The 23,960-nt window shown below is 37.5% G+C and overlaps 1 protein-coding gene across 7 annotated transcripts in view; it reads right to left on the minus strand.

The window, feature by feature from the left end:
• SIPA1L1 (signal induced proliferation associated 1 like 1) overlaps positions 1-23,960 on the minus strand; it is a 199,477-nt gene that overhangs the window by 65,107 nt on the left and 110,410 nt on the right. For all 7 annotated transcript variants that reach the window (XM_058842505.1, XM_058842487.1, XM_058842514.1 and 4 more), the window contains one exon: positions 3,530-5,350. In XM_058842505.1, the coding sequence (XP_058698488.1) occupies positions 3,530-5,027 (1,498 nt within the window). In that variant the 5' untranslated portion in view covers positions 5,028-5,350. The remainder of the gene's footprint in view (positions 1-3,529; positions 5,351-23,960) is intronic.

The following is a 23,960-nucleotide window of genomic DNA, read 5'->3' on the forward strand; positions in this document are numbered from 1 at the left end:
AAAAAAACTGGTTATTGTGCTGGCTTCATCCTCTCTCCGTTTTTTTTATGCACAAGCTTAACTTATAAATGCCTAGACTTCAAACTTTTAGTTAAGTCCTTCTATCAAATACACCTTTTAAAACACACCATTATTTAATCACCTTGTAAATACTTCTTGTGCATCATAAGAGTAGCATTCATTTCCTATAAAAATAAACATTTCCACGTGAGTTACTTGTGCATAGGCTTCTGTTAGTGAATTGAGGGAAGAGACTGCAAATCATATGCTAGTGCAAGGTTCACTCCCCTCCACAGAATCTAAAGGGAATCTGCACAATTAGTTCAGCTATAAAGTGGAGAAACTGAATCCAGCCTTGGGAAGTACCATTATAAAGTTCTCTTCCAAATATCTTTTTCTAAGTATCATTTTTCTTACCTCCAATAAACTGTCTCTTCCAGTATTTTCACATTTAGCAGTTTGGACACCAGGCCAGAATACTATTTATCCATTCCACTACTCTGTAGAGGGACCAATTTCCTTTACATACAAAAACTCATCCATTTGCATTCAGTAAACTTCTACAAGACTCATCCACAAATGTCACATGCAAATATTTTACACTAACTAGATTAAAATATTTTAATTAATTTGGACCATGCTACTAATACTAGAAGCTCTCTTATCCTTCCTCCACATACTACTAAAACTTGAGATGGATCTATCATCTAAGTAACAGTACCTGTAAAAAATGAGCTATTGATTTCATACAATTAAAAACTTCAGAAAAGTCACCATCAGCATTTTACCAAATTACCCTGAAGAAATTAAAAGGGCCTATATGAAATCAATGGCATTCATCCTTTTAAGGCACAGATTAACTATGTTTTTTTTCTTTTATGTGACAAGACTAATTTTTCATGAAATCTCGCTGACATCATTGATGATTTTTATCTGGCAGTTCTTTATTGATATAGTCCCAAATTATCATCTTTGTTATTTCCAGTTGGAATGAAAACCAACTCAGGCTTACAATTCTCTGCAACACTGGTTTTTATTCTTTGCAAGCTGTAGGATTACTAGGTGTTCTCCAAGTCTGTGAAATTTTCCTGGTTTGAGATCTTTAAAAGCTATTGTTGTCAAATCAGAATTCATCTAAGAATACTTCTTAAGACTGTAAAATTACCCAAAGCCTACTGACTTGATGAGCTGATTCCACTGAAACTGTCTTTTGGCACTGTCTGTTCCATTCGTAACATAATAAAAATGCAATCTCTTCTTCCAGCAAAAAAAATTCTGCATCATTACTTGCTTCATGTTACATAAAAAATTCAGTTACAACTGACTTGCTAGGTTTTTTTCCCCCATTATGCTGCTTCAAGTTTTATCACTATTCCACCTCATCAACTTTAGTCTAAAGTTTGCTCAGGGAATGATGGGTGGTCAATAAAATGTGTTTTGTACTTGTAGAAAACTGGGGTTTGGGATATCTCATGAGGCTTCTGAAGTACAGCTTTTCAGATAAAAATCTCTGATAGGAACAACACCCTGGTTTGGACTCTGCTGGACTGAACACAAGAAAAGCGAATTTAAAATCCCTTTCTTGCTTAAAGGAAAAAAATCACAGCTTCTTCTCCCCATCTAATCCTACTCCATAACATACATTTTTATATCTGGCTGCCCCTCACCAGTACCCTTAGGACTAGATTATGTTGATTTTATCAATTCTTCTTAATTACATCCACCAAAAAATGGAAATGTAATGGTGACTAGAACAGTAGTAGCATGAGGGTGTGGTTTCCTTTAAGAAGGCAAATCAATAAATTGTTTTTGCCAAGGTCTGAAATTCCACTCACACCTCCTTCCTCTTCTTCTCTTTCATCCCTTACCTGGCTGTATGGTTTTGGCACTTCTGTGACTGTGAGGAAAGATAATATCCCTCACCAGAACTGGAGAGAAACAACCAAGCAGTAAACCCTAAATTTATTGTGATGGCAAGAAATCTGCTTTGCTTGTTTAGTAAACTCAACTGGCTTATCAAGTTCTCTGGAAACAAGAGAACCGGTACAGGGAAAAGGGAGGAATAATGTCTTCCCTTCTTAGTGCTGAAATGCTGTAAATCAGGTCAGCTGTAACATGAAACTTTAGCTGCTGATTGTGAAACTCACTAGACTGATAAGGAATCAAATGGTTTCAGAGGGAAACAGAGGAAGATAATCACAAAGGTCACAAACCTCAGGCTCTCCCCTCCAAACCTACCTTATCCTATATCACACATCTAGCTTACTTTTCCCAGGAAACCATTATTTTTCCTAACTTCTAAGTGTCCAAAGGAATATGGATCAGCACTTTCAAAAAACACGGAGCAAAGGCTACCTCTCACCCCTAGAAAGAATGCAGAAACAGGAGACTATGGAAAGAGTAACAATTGTTTAGCCAGCTAAACAATGGACAATACACAGAGGAAGAGGTGAGAGATGGACATATTTTGAAGGCAAGGGAAAAATGGAAAATATTATTATTAGCAATAACATGCAGTTAAGAATAAGTTTTTTTTCTTTTAAGACCATCAATTTAATTCTAACCAGGCATTCCTGTTGCTTCTATAGGTGAGAAACAAGTTATTTTGACCTGCATTCACTAAATAGAGACGAAAAACAATCTTAATCATTGGAAGGTAAGGAACAAGCACTCTCCAGGTCAGTCCTGAGACCAGCTCTATCCATCAGGAACTACAACACAATTCTGAAAACAGAACTCTTTTAAAGGACTTTGGTTTGCAATCCTTTATGATCATTTTCAGAATTGTGAAGAACAGAGGGAGGTCTGCATCTCCCGGTGCCAGTATCATTTTGACAGGGGGGACAGAGAGGGGGAGTATCTGGGTAATGTTTGGGGTTTGCTCTTTTCTATAGGTCGAAAGGCTTTGGGCTTTTTTCTCCCTCCCATATATATACAATGGAAATTATAATCCTTGGTTTCAGGGCAGAACCATGTGATAAAAGAACTGCACCCTGGTTTTTCAGATTCACTGTTGGCATTGAAACACAGGTATTTGTGTGTGTATGTATAAAGTTATATCTACACATATCTTCATTTCTGTATTATTTACTTCAAAAAATTTTGAAATGCGTTATTAAGTGAATTAGGATGTCCGAAGATGATTGTAACTGTCCAAGATACACATTCCATTAAATCCTCAGTACATCAACTCCTGGCACAGTGGGAAGAAAGTTCTCGTATTTTAGGATTTTCTTGTTTCTACCTTTCAAGTGTAAACCCCTGCCCACTTCTGTGGATACCAAAAGCTGCATTTCAAGACATTAATACTTTGTAGCCATTGCTACATCTATCAGCAATAAAATCCTCAACATTATTATACTCCAACAATTTGAAAGACTATCAGATATAGCACATACGATCAGTAAAACACACTATATTAAAAAAATCCCTAATTCTTGCAAATACTATTAAGTATCAACTGAATTTTGCATGTTTGGAAAACAAAAAAAACATTCTTAAAACTCAGGGAGAAATAAAATTTACCTACCTTTCTGGTAGAAGAATTTTCGATAATAATATGCACCAAGGTCTACGTGTTCAACAATGTATCTTTTCACTCTGTCTAGATGTAAAATCAGATTCTCCTTGGGAACTTCCAGAACTGCAACTCCAGCATTTGTGCAATGAGAACTCAGAGTCGACTCAAATGAGGCACTTTCACACCCACTGAAGGAACCTGAATTAGATTTGGAAAGGCTGATCTTCCTTTCCCCTTCCCCACCAATCTCATTACGAAAATAAGGACAACTCATCACTAGTTCATTGCTTTTATCATCCCCCTGGTCCATATTGAGATTTCCTTTTGAATTCAGGTCTTCAGTGCTGCCCATTGGAGAATTGAAACTTGCAGAATGGGACAAGGGTCCAGAGACAAGTGATGCTACAGCAGCAGCAGATGCACCTGTCGTTGTGTTCCTTCTTTTAATAACATTATGCCTGTTGATTGCTGCTTCATTTAAATCAAATAAAATACTCTGTACATCATAATGAGCAAAACACTTCGGACAAGTCCAAGGCTTAATGCTATCTTCTGACCTGTTATCTTCAAGATCTGAAGACTTCCCAAGTTCCCCTTCACCTTTGGCATTGCGCAGCTTACGAAAAATAGATGAATCTCCTGTCTCTGATTTTGAGCGTCTCTTGAGTGGCTTCTCCCTTTCCTTAAAGAGTCTCAGGTTTTCCCTTTGAGTAATAGGTCCATCTATCACATCTAGAGAGAATCCTGAACCCTTGCTTCCACTGGCAATCAGAAGCTCACCAAGTTTAGCTGAGCCTGGGCTTCTCTGGTCAGACTTTTCATCTTTATAGCCCTTCAATAAGTCAAAAAAACTTTCCCCTGAAGTTCCCTGCTTATCTATGGAAGATGTGCTGCCATACTCTCTGTGCAGAGATGGTCCAGATTTAAAAGTGGGTGAAATACATTCATCAAAACTATCCACATCAAGCTCACTTATGGTGATGTCGCTGTTGCTGCGCTGTCGTATTCTGCGAAGAGCTTTCCTTGGGGAACTGGGATAGCCATCAGGTGTAAGAAACCTGGAGTCTAGATTCTCAGATTGTCTGGTCTTGTTTTTAAGTGTGCTCTGGATGCTCTTTAACATGACAGAATCGCCAGCATTCAGGTTAACAGAGCTTCCCTGACTCCCAGGACTGCTTTTAGAAGACATGCTGTCAAGGCAACTTGATGTTTCAATATCTTGACTAGATCTGGTTGTCTCCTTGATGTTCTCCTTTCTTGGGGGCCAATCAGCAATCCTTGCCCTGACCCCCATTTTAGGGACTCCAGGGGTAGAGGTAACATGGTGGGAACTCTCATTGCGAGGAGGTCCAACTGGTGCCATGACTGCAGATCCTAAACTGCCATTCTGTGACCTAAAGCGTCTCATGTAGAAGTCATCCGAGTGGACTTTTGAGGTGCCATCTGTCCCGACTGATACCCCAGTGGCAACAGCCCTTTCGGTCTGGGACCGCTTCAAGCTGGTCATGGTCTTTCAGTATGTTCAACCTTAGTAAGTTCCAAGAAAATACACAGTCATTTCTGCTTTTTAAATGCACAGTTCTCTTCTGGAGAATAGTCTCCAAAATATACAATGGTTGCATGAGATCTTAATCATGGACATTTAAGGACACAGTTAAATGCAGGATGTCTAGAAAATTCAGATATTTAATAGGTTTTGATAAGCAGCAATTTCCTTTAATTTCTGCATTTTAAGAAGTAGCCATGCTCCAATACATTCAAATAGTTTTAACATCACTCGTGGTCCAAAATGTCAGAGTTGCAATTGAATCGCTTATGCTTCTCTTAAGCCTAGAACAGAAAAAAAGAGAGAAAATCATTAATTCTTTAATACAGAACTTTTCTGGTAACTGATACTATCAAGGTAATTATTACACATAATTAGTATTTTTAACAAACATGTTTGTAAATCACATTGATGATCATCTCAAAAATGCACCGCTGTGTAACATGGCAGTGAGGAGTTTTCCAGGTATTGTTGGGTTGCCTTCTGAAAAAATAATTCTGGCTTCTGATTCCAACAAATACAAATTTTTCCTTCTGAATTGATTAGTGGTACTTTTTAGTTGGGTTACTGAACAGTGTTACAAAGCACAAGTATGAAGCTTCTCAGCTAAGGATACATACAGCATACATTTCCCAGAGAAACTGTACAAGAGACAGATCAGGACTCCAATATTTATAAACACTTTAAAGATTTGCCATTTACAAGTCACACATCCTTGGTTGCTATTAGCTATTAACACTACCTATTCAACTTTCCCATTAATGTAAATATCTGATATGTTAACTAAAAAAAAAAGAAGCTAATTATCAAAAAAGTGTACAAAACTGTAAGAGATGTAAGATGGCTGTCCAGAACATTTATTTTGTGCTTTGCACAGCCTTATTTGCAGATTAGCTGCATAGTCCAGAATGCATGTATTACCTCTGACCAGAGTTTACAACATGTAAAAATGTTAAAACTAAATGGAAACACATACTTTGAAGTAACTTGGTAAGAAAAGTTTCATTTATTTCCCTGGCTAATAAAATTTTGTCTACCATAGCTACTGTATTATTCTAGCTTCACAAAGTCACAGAAATTAAATGCTTTCCCATACCTCATCAGTAAAGAAGCAATTACAAAGCCTTTAGTACACTGCCCTTTGAGGAGTTAAAAAACCATAATCCACAAATACATCCTTTGCTGGTAGAAGACAAAAGCATGGGATTGTCAAGATTAAATCTTGCATTGCTGTGTACATACTTTAACACAAAGTAGTTAATAATTTTCAAAGGCTGAACCAATCACACAAAATGTGTCCTTTAAATATTTGCCAAATGCGTGCAGAGATGCTGCTGAACCAGCACTGCATTGACAATAGAGTATTGTCTAAAATCAAGGCTTTCTAATGCTTCCAGGGAAACCAGCACTTTCTGCAGCCTCAGAACCACAGTACTGTGCACCACACTAATTAAATACCAAGCCAGGGCACTTTCTGCCTCCAAATGCAGCATGTTTAAAGTTCACTTGCCATATAAAGCACCTTTTTAAAATAGCTGTTCTTAATATAAAACTCAACACATAAGGAATACTTAAAATGCAAGCTGACTGCATCACACATAACACGAACAGTGCGAGTCACCCAGGGTACTACTGTATTTGCACAGCCATTTACATAAACACAGCTCTTCTCCTTGTAAGGCTGCTACAATCTTAGAATCATGGAATGGTTTGAATTAGAAGAGACCTTAAAGATCACGCAGCTCCAACACCCCTGCCACAGGCAGGGATGCCACCCATTAGATCAGGTCTTGAACACCTCCAGGAATGGCCCATCCATAACTTCTCCAGGCAGCCTGTTCCAGTACCTCACCACCCTCACAGGAAAGAACTTTATATAATTTAATCTAAATTGTTCATATTTTTAGTTTAAAACTGTTCTAGTTCTTAGCCCCTCGTGCTATCATTATCTCCTCAGGTAAAAAATCTCTCTCTTTTTCAAAGCCCTCTTTTAGTACTGGAAGGCTGCAATAAGGTCTCCTCACAGCCTTCTCTTCTCCAGGCTGAACAATCCCAGCTCTCTCCATCTGTCTTAGAAGAACTGCTCAAACCCTCTTATCATCTTCATGGCCTTTCTCTGGAGCTGCTCTAACAGTTCTACATGTTTCTTTTCCTGAAGAATCCAGACCCGAACGCACTATTCCAGGTGGGGTCTAACAAGGACAGAACACAGGGGACACCAACCTCTCTGGCCCTGCTGCATTTGATGCAGCCCAGGGTACAGTTGGATTTCTGCACTTGCAGCACTGTTGACTTCCATACAGCTTTTTGTCCAGCAGCATCCCCAAGTCCTTCTCCACAGGGCTACTCTCAAAAAGTTCATCTCCCAGTCTATACTCATGTCTAGGATTGTCCTGACCCAGGTGCAGTATCTTGCACCTGGACTTGTTGAGCCTCATCAGGTTCTCACAGACCTGCTCTTTCAGCTTGTCAATGTCATCACCTAGATGGCATCCCTTCCTTCTGCTGTGTCAGCTGCAGCACTCAACTTTGTGCTGTCAATAATATTGCTGAAATAACAGGGTTTTTTCTAGTTAAATAATCAGAATAACTTTAGAAAGGCAGTCTACCAATGCTGCTGTTGCAAAACTACTGAATATTCAGCTATAACTTTTTACAATTTTCAAACACTCTTCAGCCTAAGATCTAATCAGGCTGGTGAAACAACTTTGTGCACCATCAGATCAAGGAAGTGAAAATGCAAACACTGTGTGCCATGATAGAGCCTAATCTTCTGCTGATACTTTTCAACAGTGCCTATCAAAGAGTGTTTAAACACTATTAAACTCTATGAAATGGCAACACTTCATAGCACTTCCTAAAGATCTATACAGGCTTGCTTTTATAGGCAGGATGGAATGAAAATAGAATGAAAACTGATAAGGATTTAGGGCAGAAGAATGCCTGGCTAAAAGAGATCGTAAAGGAAAACCCAAACTAAGAGTTGAACATAAAACACGCAGAAGTACAAGCATCCACTACCACAAGCTCCTCTTCACAGTCTGCAGTGAAAGACAAGATTTGTCCCACTCTGTTCCCCTTCCACCATCAGTATCTCTGAAAGCAAAGTATACACCTCCTCCCACCCCCCATAAATGCTGTTTTACTGAAACAGATAACCTAGTAGTACAAGTTTCTCATTAACTTAAGGGCATAAGTTCACACAGCAACTCTAAAAATTCCCAAGTTTGGTGTTGACCATACAAGCATTCAAACACCATATAAGCATCCAAACACCACCAGCTCTCCCTACTACCCAAATTATACTTTTTTCCTTTAAAAATTTTCAGGGTAATAATCCTAAGTAAGGATGTAGATACACAAACATATCTATAATCATATGAAAAAAAATATAACTAAGTGGTCTATGCAACTTATTCTTGACCTGTTGTATATATGTTTTGGTTTTTTTTTTGTCATTAGTTACATGACCACACAGTGTATTTTCCAAAGGAAAGTCTCTGTTCCTGACTCAGCTTTATGGATGTCTCACTCTGGGGACCAGCTGTTTCATGTTCTGCAGGTTTTTGCAGCTGTCCTCCTTCATCTGCTGTAGCAGCTGAAATACAGGCCATAAATGATTATGGTAATAGTAAATATCATACTCTGAAGAAATGAACTCCACCTCTGACTGTGTCTATGTGAATTAAATCACTATTAAGTAAAATATTTTGGAGACTGCAACCACCTGTCCGTGTTTATTTCTCTAGACCTTTCCAGCCTGGTGTCTAACTTGAGACGTAACAATCTGGTGTAAAAGGTTTGATTAGCTCCAATCAAAATAAAGTGAAAACATTACATTTGATAACATTAAACACTCCTAAAGCACAGGTCCTGGGTACACTGGTTATCAGCTTTAATGAAAATAAACAATAACAGCAGTCTGTACTTTAACCTTTTTTTCATATTCATTATTTGCAAAACATGACAGCATCAGAGATAGAACAAATCCCACTTGATTTCAATCACCATTAGTTACCAGTAACAGGTGTTATTTTGAACTGAAAAACCTGCCAAAACTTAATAAGCAGCAAAATTGCTAACAAAGAATATGTAATCTATGACAATTAGTTACAATTACAATTATAGGCAGTATGGTACCTACTTCTAAAACCAAGAACAGCATTTGTGAAGAGGAACAATTCCTACTTTGTTACTATTTCAATATAGAGAGAAAATAGAACTTCAGGTAGAGCTACAAATATCTATGTGAACAGAATATGGCGAGGACAAACTTGCATAACCACAAAAATGTACCCTTTTCCAATTCATCTCAACTTACTAAGGAGGCCAACAAAATAATCAGATGAACAGCTACATATAAAAAGCTGTAAATGAAAACCAGATTCATAAACTACTGAAAGGGCACATGAAAATTTAGTACTGATTATATAAATTAAAAACCTGAATAGAAAGTTAAGAGAATAATCAGAAAACCAATTATCTGCTTATCAGATTGCATGCAAAAATTAGAAAAGCAGTCCAAGTATCTGTTCAAAATGGGTCTCAGATCCTTATGACAAATTTTATTCTTAGGTTTTTACCAGTACCAGATGACTAAGTATCTAATCTCAACTCGAAATGAGCACAAACCTATCTTCATTCTTTTGCTTTCTATTTATACCTTTATAAATCACTTTGCTGCCTCCTCCAAAGCCAAAGTTTTAGGTGTAGGACAAAGAACCACTCTTATAAAAGGACCATGTAGATGAACTGGGAAACGGTTTTGCAGACTATCATTCTTAAAAGGCAAGGAAGTCAAGTATTTTGATTTCTTATTTGTCATGCCTAAAGTCAAACACCTAGAAAAATGAAGACCTACCAGTAAAGATTTCATCTAGAGACCTTTGGAATATAAAGCAACAAAGCACAAGTAGCTGCTCAAGAAGTAATATCTTGCTCAAATCAGTTCAGGAGAGCCAAAAAACCTCAAACTACTGCACAGTAATCAGTTTCTATCTTGGATCCAGTTAGACACAGAAAATTCAACGACTTGTTAAGGTGAATGGAGAAAAGGAGCTCACACCTGACTCATCAATTCAGAGACTTTCTATTACAGTTTTTTCTGTCTTTAATTTATGTGGAATCATGCTCTTTTTCCCTGCAAAGTAGTGACTTTACCCACAACTGAGTCTTACTTGACAAGATTCAGCAATTACTCTTATCTTACCTGCTGAGAACATTATGAGGCTCCAGATTATGCTATCACGGGTGTTAATGATCCTAATAGTCTGATGTTGACAGAGATAGATTTGGGGGCACCAAATTATTCATGATTCAAAATGTTCTGAAGGAAGGACTTCATACTTTTCCATCAGCCCTCATTAAAAAGTGGCATTTTAAAATTAAAAATTCAGAAATGAGTGAAACAGTTTCAACTTCTAGGAAAGTCTCACTTTTGCCAAGCCTCCATACTACACACCTGCTCCACTCCAAACAGTAAAACATAGTAGAGGGTGGTAAATGCAACATATTGCCAGGGACACTTTAAAATTGCCAAAACTGTAGGATATCAGAATAACATTTTACAGCAAGCAGTTGTGAAAAACTTAATTGAGATCTTCTCTGTTCCAGGGGGTTTCCTAAATACAGTCAATTTAGGAAATGCAGTGCATCAACACACACATTGCTGACAGCAACCCTTGCTAACTTCTACTGGGAAAGAAATGGCATCAGCATAAGCCCGTGAAAACTAGAAGCTCCTCTAAAGCTAGAAAAAATTAAATGAGAGAAAGAAAAAATATTTTATATATGAAAGATAATATATTTGTGTCACAAATTCTTACCTGAATTAGAACAAATCCCAGGAGGGAATATTAATTTATCAGCCACTTCAGATATTATATGTACAAAATAATGTCTAATTGCATAAAATTAATTCCTCAGAGACAAAAAATTCAATTTAGCCTTTTGAAATACTTTATCTGGTTACCTATTATTAACTTTACCCTTTTCTTCCCAGGATTACTTTCATCATTGTAATTGCAGGAAAGCTAAAAGGTTCATCTTTCTGAGGAAGTTTTTACCAACTGAAAATGTTTGAAGAATGGTGTTTGGTATTTTACCAATTTCCAGATTTATTTTTTTTCAAATTCAGCAGAATTGCTGGCTTTGTGTCAGCTGAGTTAGTGATAACTTTCAGCTCTGCATAGACAGAAAAATTCCTTCAACCTCCCTTTCTTTTCCCTCCACTTCACCAATTTATGCCTATAAAACTTGTTCACTGATTCATATGCCAGCAGGTCTGTGCTTCTGCCTTGTTCTCTGAATGTTTCCTTTCACCCCCAACCATCAGAAGAAAACCTTTGCTCTGAGGACACTGGCTGCCATCTGTTGCCATACACACCATGATCACCTGCACTGATCTGCTAGGATTTAGCACTTTTTTATTCTTAGCTTCATTCTCTGCTGAAGTAGTTGATGCAAATACACATGAACCTGGGCAAGGTTGCATTGATTTTAGGGTGTTACAGTAATTACTGTGAGTCACTACCACCAGCTTCTCACTCTTGCAGTACAGACAGACAGAGCCAAGCTCACTCAGCTTTCACGAACACCCAGAGGAGGCGCAGTCACTAGAAAAGGGTGCTGAGTTGAGCACATCCACCATGGCATTCAGCAAAATTTGCTCCCCCAGGTTTTGAGCCCTGGTAACCATGGTTGTAAACCATCAGCTGGCTCAGAGCACAGTGAACCAGCTGGCCTCCCTGTGCACAAGACCATGAAGTCACACTCAATAATCATAATCTCCTGCAGTCAGTGGTAAATGCTCGTGACATAACAGGATGGTAAATGAAGCATAATAAAAGCTATCAAACTGAGACAGATATAGCAACACAGGGGACATTAATCTCCCACCTGTGCACTTCAGCATATTTTGCTCCGTTATGATTTCCTACTCATTATTCACCATGCAAATACAACAATTTCTCAAAGCCAGAACTGCATCCTCTGTTTTCACATCCATTTCATACGTATTAATCAAGACATGGATATCACAATTCTCAAGTATACAAGTAACTGTTGCTGAAACAAATACTTTAAAACTCCTTTTAACTGAGACAGAAAGGAAGAGTGAGAAAAGGACTGCACCTGGTCATTCCTACTTCAACAATCATGTTCCATTTTGGTACCAATGTCACTCATCTAGTTAATTAAGTGTAGAATCCCTTTCCTGGAAGCTAATTTACAGGATCTAAAAGAGAGATGATGACAAGTCTTACTGTATGCTATTCCTGGAACAAAATTGCTAATAACAATTTACTTTTGAAAGGAGTGCTTGCTCTCTAGGAAACAAGTCTACATCAGTGGCAACATGAGAGCAAATTATTCCAGCTCACAGATACCATCTCTCAAGAAAGCAAATTTTTACCAATTACAAAATAGCTTGATTTATACCCCTCCCTTTCCTTATTTTAAAGAGATGCTTCTTCTCTGTTTATGTCTCAGTTTGTAGCTGCTGCTATACTGCATTCCTGGGTAACGGTTCCAGAAACAGACTGTTCTTCCTGGTGTGTGGACTCGTATAAAAAAAAGTTGCTTTACTGACAAGTGTCCGAGTTAATCAATGGCTAGTATCTGATATTGTGACAATCTGACCTATGAAGAGTCACAAATCAAAACAAAACACAAACAAAAAAACCCAAACAAAACAAACAAACAAACAAAAAAACACAAAAAAACCCCCCACCCAGACTAAGAAACAACCCCAAAACAGGCTGATACTTTGGTACAGTTCAGTGTAAGAGCTACAAATTCCAGTGAGCACCAAGGATGCCCTTTCCTGAAGCGTGCATCCTTGCTCATATTTGCATAGCAGAAAGGCCCATAAAAGTCCTTTCTCCTCCAGCACGGCCATGATTTGTTTCCAGCGTATCTCTGGTACAAGAACAGAGATAGAACTTAGCCTGTGGTCTCCAAGCTGCTTCCACTGGCTCTGTTCATGCTGGCCATCCTTAGCAAACTAGTACACAGTCATCACCAGATCTCATGACATGCCACAAACATCAGAGATGAGCAAGACCTCAGCTTGGAAGAGAGGGAAAGAGGGTATTTAACCTACTATCTCTAAACTTCCAGTTGCTTCTAAGTAGTCTGGAATGCAACTCAAAACTAATACAATTTTTCTTGTAACAGACTGTGTCATTAATTTGATAAAAGGATTATTAAAAAAACATAAGCCCATAATTTTGTGCTGTAGTTAAGGCCTGGCGGTGCAGAAGAACTCGGGATTTAACGGAAAGCTAGGATAGCAAGGCCTCTTGCAATTAGCCAATAGCACCTAGGTGTGACGTATGTAGATGGGAGTAACACAGTGAACCTAGGCCATAAAATGTTAAGTTTCCCTGCAATAAATCAACATATTTGCCATCCATCACATTGGTGTTGTGGAGTATGGACCGAGCGGCTGAGAGTGACCGCCGTGCTGGAGCTGGTCGGGGTGCTTATCTTGCTTGAAACTCAACAATTTTGCTAGCATTTAAGATCTTTTTCTCAACACCATTAATCATTAATAGTCCTTTATCCCTGCAGTTGCTTCTCCCTAAACTAATGATTTGGTAAAAGAATTGCAAGGAGCTGTTCTGATGCCTTCAGGAAAGTCATCCAAGCTCTCAAACCTCCACAAAGCACTATTTCTCCATAGGCTGGCCGATCACGAAGTCATGTGTTTAAGGGAGAAACAAAAGCAGGTTTTCAGGAGCAAAAGTTAAAATTTACCTAAAATTAATAAGCTTTGTTTCCACAACCCTGATATTAATCATCTAGAGAGCCTTCCACATTCACACACACTCCTGAAGGTGCTTTTGCAACTGCTGCTCCTGCTTTGAAGGAACTGCTGCAGTGCTGGACAGGAAAATTACAAGCAGAGGGATTATTACCAGACATCCACACCAGAGGTATCCATCAATTCCTGCCTCACCAGCAATCCTTTGCTTACATCCCAGGCCCCTTCAGCAGCCAGTCTCACATGGTCTCCTGTCACTCTAAGCTGCTGGCATTTCTGGCAATCACCCTGCACAACCCTTCCCTCTCAACCCTGGGATCCTCTGCTATGCAGCCTTTTTGGCCCCGGCCCTCGACAGGATAGAACAAACTCCATCAGTTTGGAATTTCAGACCTCAATTTGCTCCCTCAATAAAAGCTATTCAAAAGACATTCAACTGTCTCATAATAAGTGTTCAATCAATTTGCTTCCTTACCAGGTAATGTGAAAATACCAAGTAGATCATTACTTGAATCTATTACAGTTCCAGGGTATTAAAAAAAAAAAAAAAAAAAAAAAAAAAAAAAGGCAACTGGAAGTTCCACAGATAAAACCAAACACTATGTTTGCAAAGTGAAAAACAAGTTTAAGCTACTACTGAAATATAACATTTAAAAGTACACACCCAAGAAAGGGCTTTCCTCCCCCCCCAAATAACCTGCTAAGAATGTCAACTGAACTACCTAAATGGTATTCTTTTATGACAAAGACTTTAACACAAAGTTAAAGTATTTCCTCCTAAAATACATGTTTTGCTTTTTGGGTGTAGCAATATATACCATGTTTATCTTTGTATACATACATCTACATATATTTACACACAATATGTTAATGTTATCTTTCCAAAGCTTCTCTAGACAGAAGTACTTAAATATAACATGGTAATTAACCCTCATGTCATTTAAAGACTTCCCACAATTACTAATGTTTTACACAAGTAAAGATGGTTAATGAACTGCATTCACTACTGCTATATGAAGAAAACAAAATTAAAGCTAAACCCATCAAACGTTCATTGTATGTTTCTACAGGAAATTTTGACTCTAATAACCTGGAATATGGCCTGCAGCATGAATCTTTTAGGTATTCAGATTATTTGAACTTTAGCCAAGTAAAGACAGCACAAAATAATTATATTGAAAATTACAGTCCAGACTATAAAGTCGTACAAGGGCTACAGAAAGCAACAGAGAGATTATTTCAACAGTTCACATGTTTGAACAGATAAAGCATGTAATTCTCAAAGAATCCTTCCAAGAAGTACAACAGTTTACATTTCAAGTGACTGCCACATGCAGTCAAGTGTGCAACACCAAGAAAAGAACTCAATTAAAAACCTTAGAAGAAGACAGTAATCTGGAGCAAAAATTTAATTTTTTTTTTTTTTAAATCCTGTAATTGTAAAGAACTGCAGCATTCAAACAGAAATGCACTCAGTTGAATCCTCCATAGTCTTCTACTACAAATTCTTTTGGGAAAAAAAATTAAAAACTCAGTAATATTTTTTTCATCAACATGCCAATTTATCTTTTTTAAATTGCAAGTTTTGTATTACTATACTGCTGAGTGCTTGAAATTATACTGGCATATCAGTGCAAAGAACTTGATCTAAAAGTGCAGATAAACAAAAAGTAAAAATAAATTCCCCCTAATAAAATATCTTAAAACAAAGTGTTTAAAGAAAAAAGTTAACTGTTTATTTAGACTAAATATATCACAAGACAAAACAAAAAATTAGTAATCAACAGATTTTATAAGAAAGCAATTATAATTTTTGGCAACTCTTCACTTTTGTTATGTTTTCCATTCTTTTAATTTTTCTCTTCCATCATCAGCTTCGTACTTTGCCTGTAATCATTTAACTTGCAAACATGCAATCCCATGCAAGCCAAACTCTTGTGTCCTTTCAGTGGAACACTGAAATAGGCTTCAAAATCAGTTACCTATTAATTTGTAAAGGATCCTAAAATGACTGCCACTAGCAACCACCTAGAGCACTGTTAAGAGTGATATTGATGGATTACTGCATGCTGCATTTCTCCCATATACTCCACCCCAAAGCGGGGTGCAGTCTTCTTTTTGGAACCATCTTTTGTGTTTTCTGAAGCCTACTTTATCCATACAAGCAGAAAAACATGACAAGCGGATGAAATTATGTTTTTCTTTAGACAATTAAACTGTTCACATAGAAGGCATGGCAACAGATTCAGTAAGTCACGTATTTTTAGAGCAGTCCTTATGGCAACCCCTCCCAGTCCTCCAATGTAACAGATCCTCCTAAACTAAAAAGGCTGTGGTCTTTGTCCAAGGAAGACGTTTATTTACTAGTTTGGTTTCATTCAGAGTTAAAGATGGGGTCATTCCACAGACCGAAAAAGAAAACCATCTTAAATTACCATTTGACACGCATACTGTGTAAATCTAACCTTATGAGGAACCATAAATCCAACAGAATGGAAAAAAAAATCTTTCAGGCTTCTCTGACTCTTATATAACATAACAGGCATGACATCAGAGATCCCTGGGGATAATTCACTTTCCTGTTTTTCACAAAATACATAAAAAAAGCTTTTTGTCCTTGACAACCACATTTATTTCCCAAATATATGCATTACACATGTATTTTCCAAACTACCATATTCATAAATATAAAGGAATAGCATATAGCTTTTTTTGTTAATTTTCCTTTAAAATGTAATTTAAAATTAAGACTAAACGAAACACCACTTTAAGTAAGACTTCACCAGTTTTTGGGATATGAAAATACATCAGAAAAACATGGATGGGACCATACAACTGAGAGGAATTTAAGAGCACTAGGTGTTCTATCAGCAGGTGACAAAGATGAGTGTGTTACATCCATTACCAATACCACCTCAAAAACTGCAAAGGATGTCTGAAGCTTTCAGTGTGAAACGCAAAAGAATGACATATAAACCTACAAATAGCTCCAAAAACCTAGCAGGGAACAGTGTACAACTACAGAAACCTTGTACTCTACTAAATGAACAAACATTACAATGTCATTCTCCTTTTCCATATGGGAATGTACACAAAAACATGAGGCAAAAGTCAGACTGGTAGTACACAAGCTATTATTCTACATCTAAAATATTTCTACTACTAGTAATGATGAATAAAACAATGCAGAAAGGGACAAAAACCTGCCTGCGAAAACATGCAGTTACTCAGCAGAAATCTGCATCCTGCATGATGGAAACATTTATGGTTTAGAAAATAATGAAGGTAGATATAAATATTTCAGTTGATTCATTTCTTGTTAGTGCTGTGCTACGAGTGGGTGTTCAGGCTGGATTCACAGGATTGAAGCAGAAGAACTCCTCATACACAGAAAACCAAGAAAGGTTACTTAGAAATTCTTTCAGCAGTGACCAACATGTAGATGAGACCCTTAGGTCTGATGATGTAGGTACATTATGTTCTACAGTCCTACCACAGACTATACGGTCAAAGCAACTGAGAGCATCCAAGTGGACAGCAGTTAAATTTTAAAAACAGCCATACCAGTCACTGAGGGCAGGCAGTTATCTCCACCAGCTATAACAAGAAAATAATACCTACCTGGCCACCTACATCAACTCTTCAGGAGTGATCGTGAAAGTCTGTGCACAGCTCATTGTGAGAAGCAGCCTACACCAAATTGCAATACCAGGGAGAAGCAAATAAGCAATTCAAGTCATGAATCCAGACAGTCAAGCTGGCAAATCAGGATACAAACTGAGAAGAGCAAGCAAGGTGGCAGCGACATCTAAAAACACACTTTGCAATTTAAATAAGAATCAGTCTATTACAAGCATACATATGCCAGCAGTACTGGCACGTCATCCATGTATCTTTAAACCTAAGAAGAAAATATAGATGGATGGTTGGATACTACCAGTTGTCTCAAAGAGTAAGTAAACTTGTGTGTGTTTGACCTGCCCATCTGTTCACGCAGGTCTTTTATCAGCTGCGTTTCTAATCCACGACCCAAATTACTCCCTACAAGATTTATTCACTTTTCTCAAAGTTAGGCTGCAACAACTCAGATACCACAAAAATAAGCCTCCAGCCAAACATCCCAAACATAGTCCAAGCATGTCTATTTGAGGTTTTTTCATTATAATCTAGGAAGTATTATGGAAAAGTCTTTTTGCCTTATGTGATTTTTTTTCTCCAGTCATGGTCAGTAAAAGGAAATATCTACATCTGTTCCTGGTTCACATGCATGAAAAACATTTTATAAAATGAAAACAGATTTGAAATCATTTAAATTCCAATACTAAACCTTCAAAAGTAAATTACCTACAGAAAGTACATGTGTGGGTGTATTCCTGTTTCACTGCATCAACAGCCTTAATCAGGCTTGCATACTATTTCTGATTATGGTTCATTATATAAAATCACGTTGATAACAGTTCAGCAAGAACGTTCCTTAACCCTTCCTGAAAAAAGGAAATATCATTCTTGTACCAGTTTTCACCCTTGCTGGCTGTGTGTGGAGGGTGACTTTGTCTGGCCACCCCTGACTTTGTAGAAGCCATGACAGTCAGCTGTAAACCACAAGAACCTCCTTGAACTCTCCATCAGTAAAAAGGCTGCGGCTCCTCCTCATGCTGAATATGGTGACTCCTCAGCTCCACTTGACCCTGTAACCCCCATGTCCTTGCAGATCCACCCCAAAAAAGCAGACTTTGAAGGTTAATGCACCTTCCTGCTCATGTGAAAGCCAGTATTATTCCAACTGCATCAGCTGGAGCCACATATCTCCTGCTCACAAGCTGAAGGCCCTCCTTGGAGTTCCAAGGAGTAGTTAGGAACACAAACACTACTCTGAAGCCAAATGTGCCTTTTTTGATTCTCAGGACAGCATTTTCTTAAGCATGCACAGTTTCTTTTTTGGTTTTATGTCTACTGTTCTATTACTCCAAAATGGGGATTTTATCAGTATATTTTCTGTTAGCCAGATCACAATGTGAAAACTGCTGAAAATACCAGCAATTGTGAAGCATAGTCTATAATTTCTCTGTAGGATTTCTGACCAGAAAGGGATCATACCTGTGCTTCCCAATCTGCTTGTTAAATTTCAAGATAAATTTGGTCTTGATTTCACCCTGTGAAGAGAAGATGATTTTGTACCTCCTGCCATTGAGAAATTCTGCTCAGTGATCCCATCACTGTTAAAAGAACTCATCTTTCTATACTGCAACATGGGAGTTTTTTCTAGCGAAAAGCTTTCAGAAAAATGGTTGTTTATGACAATTTCAGCAGCTGATTCAGTGAACAGTCTAATGCTAGCACTACTCAGTTTTCATCATAAAGCAAAACTTTATCCTCCCACTAAAGAAATCCACTTCAGTAATTACATGACTTTAAGTCTCTAGGATTTTACAGAAAGATGCCAATATGATTAACCTGTTTTATGTGCATATATATGTTTGGAGAAGGGTTGTGGGGAAAGGAAAAAAAAATTACAAAAAAATAACCCCATCAGCTCAATTTGCATTGAAATCCTCAGGAAATCAACTCTATTCTTCAAGCCTACCATGAGCACAGCAATGAGATTAGAGCAGAGAAGTCTATTTGGACCTGGTTGCACACACACAAAAAAAGATGCTACACCTAAAAACACAGTATGGCTAAATCTAAAAATACTTCTTTTTTTCACTACTTTGTACCTCATGACAACCATACAGTCAACATTTACCAATTTCAGTGAGTCAATTTTTGTAGTGAGATATGGCTCAAAATAAGATCACAGCTTTAAAACTGCCTAATGAGCATGGATCCCAAAGATTATAGAAATGCTTCAAAATACTAACTTTTATAATGAAAATATTTTGTTTCCTTCCAAGTAAAGTACTTTGATCAGTTTCTGGTTCCCTGTGTGTTAATACAGACTTGCCAGAATTTCCACTGAGGATAAGCACTCATTCTAGCTGAAAATGTCTCTGAAATGAAACACATTAAATTTCTAATAATCTTGAGTGGTTCACTTCAGAAGAGGGAATAAATTTTTGGTGAATCTTTTCTTTCTTATTAGGAAAAAAAAACCCAACAAGTACTGGAAGAAATTCTACAGTGAAACAGATTTTTAAACATTTAGTCTGTTTTTGAAGTTCTGAAAGGGGGGGAGGAAACTTGAGTGCTAGAAAGTCATGGCATGTCCACTGAAATATTACAAATAGTTCTCTTACTGCAGGAACAGAAACTTTCTATAAAGCAACCAACAAAAATGCATAATTAGTTATAAATCATAATTATGACTTATGGATGCCAAAACTTAGCCTAAAAAAAGTGGCGAGGTAAGTTCATAAAGAAAAAATGTCATGACTGGTTTCAAGTACAAGTAGTTCAACATGAAGCTGGGGAAGTTCCTCAGTCAGACTCCCAGATACTAGGAAAACATGAGATATGCAGCTATTTGTTTGCTCCTACCTTTCTCTTCCATACAAACAGATACAGCACTTGCCTGATTCAGAACTGCTCTTGGCTATGTTCTTATATAAGATGAAATTACCAAGTTTTATTAGTAAAAGAAATCAGCTTAAGGGAATAGATGTTCTTGTATTGCCATCTCAGATGAATAGCAGGAGCAAAGCCCTTGAAGAACTTGCATTGGTCCAAAGCTTCAGCTAAAAATTTGGCTATTCTGTATGGCAAATCTGTCTTCCAAAATCCACATTCTACTTTACTGCAATGGCCTTTAAAAGGGATCATTAGGTCAGGACAGCCTGTAGAAAAACAAAGAAACAGGCAAGTAACATAATAGAAAATGTTTGGGGAGTGTCAGTATAGCCTAATGCAGCCTCTGGAAGCTAGAAATTACTCTCAAAAGTAGGTTGACTTCAAAATACTAGTTTAATGGCTCAGACATTAGGTATTCACAAGGCTGTCTGTGAAATTACAAAAAATAAGCATTTTCATGTTTTGGCAATTTGTAAGTATATGCAATCAGAGCACGAGGACTACCATGTACCAGGGTATTTTAAAAGCTAGCTTGAGAACTTTTCCTATCACAGCAACTGCTCTAACAAAAAACTCTTTCCTTGAAAGCCCTGTCTTTCCTCTACTAAACTTAAAACACAAGCATTTAAGTCAAGCCTTCTCTGAGCTGTCCCCTGAAGGAGACTCTGGGTCTGCCCTTACTGCTTAGAGATCAAGTCTACAAAACCACGCTCGCTAAACTACCATTAATTAGCTACAGTGGCACTCTCCACCCACAGCTCACAGACAGAAAACCTTTTGACAAAGCCATGGGAGGATAATAAGATGATGTAAATCAAAAACAGAAGAGTGGAAAAGCACAAGGATTATTTTAGCAGTCAGAGGATCTGAATAATAAGAAAATAAACAGTGAAGGAAAAGGATGTGCCTGGAAAGACAAGAAACCTAATACCTTCTTTTCCTTAATGTTATTTATCCATTCATTTATCACAGCCAATAATAAAACTACTACAAAAGCTTATTTCTAGAACAGAAAAGAAAGCTTTGATTTCAAGGTGAAAAGTACATTGTATATCATCAACAGCATCTACCTAAAACTGAAAAATCTGTATACATGGGGGAGATGTTACAGAGCTGTGCTCTGCTACTATGCAACAGTACTGTATAACTGATAATTAAAAAAAAAGAAAAAAAAGGTAAAAAAAAAAAGGGGGGGGAGGGGGACAAAGAAGCTTTTGACTCTGACATATTCTAAATTAACTGTGCAAAGAGGGCATCAGGAACAGACCAGTATCGCCATTTTTCAAAGCACGTTATTTGAGAATCCGTATCATAACTTCCCACTCATATAAAGTCACTGCATCAACTCCCACCAACTCTAGCTTATTTAACTTCAAGAAGAAAAGTCATCAGTTCAAAGTACACCAAGACAAAATATTTTAGTTGTGAGTATATGTGGAATGAGAGCAAAACAGGAAAGTGCAGAAAGAGAAAAAAAGAAGAAGGTAGGGCTGCATGAAAGACACATGCAAAGAAATTGGGATGATGCTGTATTAGTGCTAATACAGATGAAAATTAAATCAATGGATCTCTTTTCACTGCTCCTGCAAATTATCACTGAAATATTAGATAATTATTATTAGATATTAGATAATAATATTAGAGAATCTAGGAATCATGGAATTCCCTTTGAATACATGTAATAATCTCATTTACATGATGCTAAAATTCTCGAGTTCATTACACTTCATGGACTGAATATGATAATTATTACTACTGTGAGAATTAAGTTTTAACAATCCTGGTTACATCCAAAATCTTGGTGGAAACTATTCACCTTCCAAGGACAGATTAAGAAAGAAAAATTTTGAGGAACGGAAGAGAATTTTAATTCTTCAGTTCTTACTTAGCACCGTGGTTTCATCTAAATTACACACCCAAAGTAAATAAATCGCTCCTATATTACTAAAGCATTTGAAAAAAGGAAAAAATTATGAAAAGAATGTTTACTTCAAAGTACAGTGTCATAGTTTTGGCTGGGTTAATTGTCATCATAGTGGCTGGTATGGGATGTGTTTTGGATTTGTGCTAAACAGAGAGTTAATATCATAGAAATGTTTTTGTTATTGCTGAGCAGGGCTTAGACAAAGCCAAGGCCTTTTCTGCTTTTCATACAGCCACACTGGCGAGGAAGTTGGGAGTACATGGGAGGCTGGGAGGTGACACAGCCAAGGGCAGGTGACACCAGCTGACCAAAGGCACGTTCCAGGCCATGTGACATCATGCTCAGTATATACAGTGGGGGAAAGAGGGAGGAAGAGGGGAACATTTGAAGTGCTGGTGTTTGTCTTCCCAAGCCACCATGGCATGTGATGAGGCCCTGCTGTCCTGGAGAAGGTTGAATACCTGCCTGCCCATGGGAAGCACTCAGTTAACTCCCTCCTTTGCTCTGCTTGTGTGAACAGCTTCTGCTTTCCCTATTAAACTGTCTTGATCTCAACTCATGCGTTTTCTACCTTTTACCCTCTCAATTCTCTTCCTGATCCACTGATGAAAAACAATGAAAAGTTCATAAAAAGAAAACTATTTAAACTACTACTAAAAAAAAATAAATTCTTAACTGAGTTACATATCAGCACACCAGCTAGAATATGTACTTAAAATACTGTAAAAGCACATCTTTATCATCACTGATAATACAGGAATTTCTATAAAGATAGGCCAAAAAAATTAGTCATTTCTGGGAAATGACTCTGCAGGTAACAAATTACTGTACTGTTTGTGACTTTCTGGTAATATGTAGTGCAGTAACAATCTGGTGAGCAGTCTGAACAGATGCTGACTGATAATGAGAAGAAGTGGCAGCAGAAAAGTGCTGTGTTTCTAGGGTATTGATCCTTACAAATATGACTTTAAATCAACAACCTAACTGCCAGCAGAGAGGCTGTATTAGCACATAATTCTTGTGGGTAATGATCAATAGTTAATCAGCAGAGGAGAAAATGAGCAGAGAGAAGCCATTGGTGCATACACAGAATTACCAGATACCTTGAAATACCTGTGCAAAATTAAACATGTTGGTAATGGGAAGACAACAAGCCTTTACTAACAAACAGCACATTCATGCATGAACTGGCAACATAAGTAATTTATTATCCAAATCACTATTCAAAGCAAAACGTAAGTAAGCAGATAGTACTGTACTAATATATTCTGCAGTTAAAGTAATTTCACATATAGTGAATAGTTAAAAATTAATCTTCTGCATTCTTAGATGCTTTGAGAACCTTTTAAAGTCTATTTCAAACACTTCCATGTTGTCAGGTTAAAGGTTTATAACTGCCAAGCTGAGGGACTCAATAATGCAGAGCTCCTACAAGTGGCTTTAAAAGCCTCGATTTGGGTAAGAAAAATACCAAGATTCTCTTTGTTTCTTCTGGGTGCACTCAGACCTTAGCTGTGACCGGAGTGATCCTTTTAATCAAACTCGTTTGTCACACACTGCCAACAACTCGATGTCTTCTTTTGAGATCAGATCATCATGTCAGCTATCTAAGAACTAACAGGTTAAGAATTACAAATCTAACTTTAGGCTCATAAGCACCTGGCTTAAAAAAACTTTTTTGTTTTCAACCAGTACTCAC

The sequence above is a fragment of the Poecile atricapillus genome, chromosome 1, assembly GCF_030490865.1.
Source record: "Poecile atricapillus isolate bPoeAtr1 chromosome 1, bPoeAtr1.hap1, whole genome shotgun sequence".
In the NCBI taxonomy this organism is placed as follows: Eukaryota; Metazoa; Chordata; class Aves; order Passeriformes; family Paridae; genus Poecile; species Poecile atricapillus.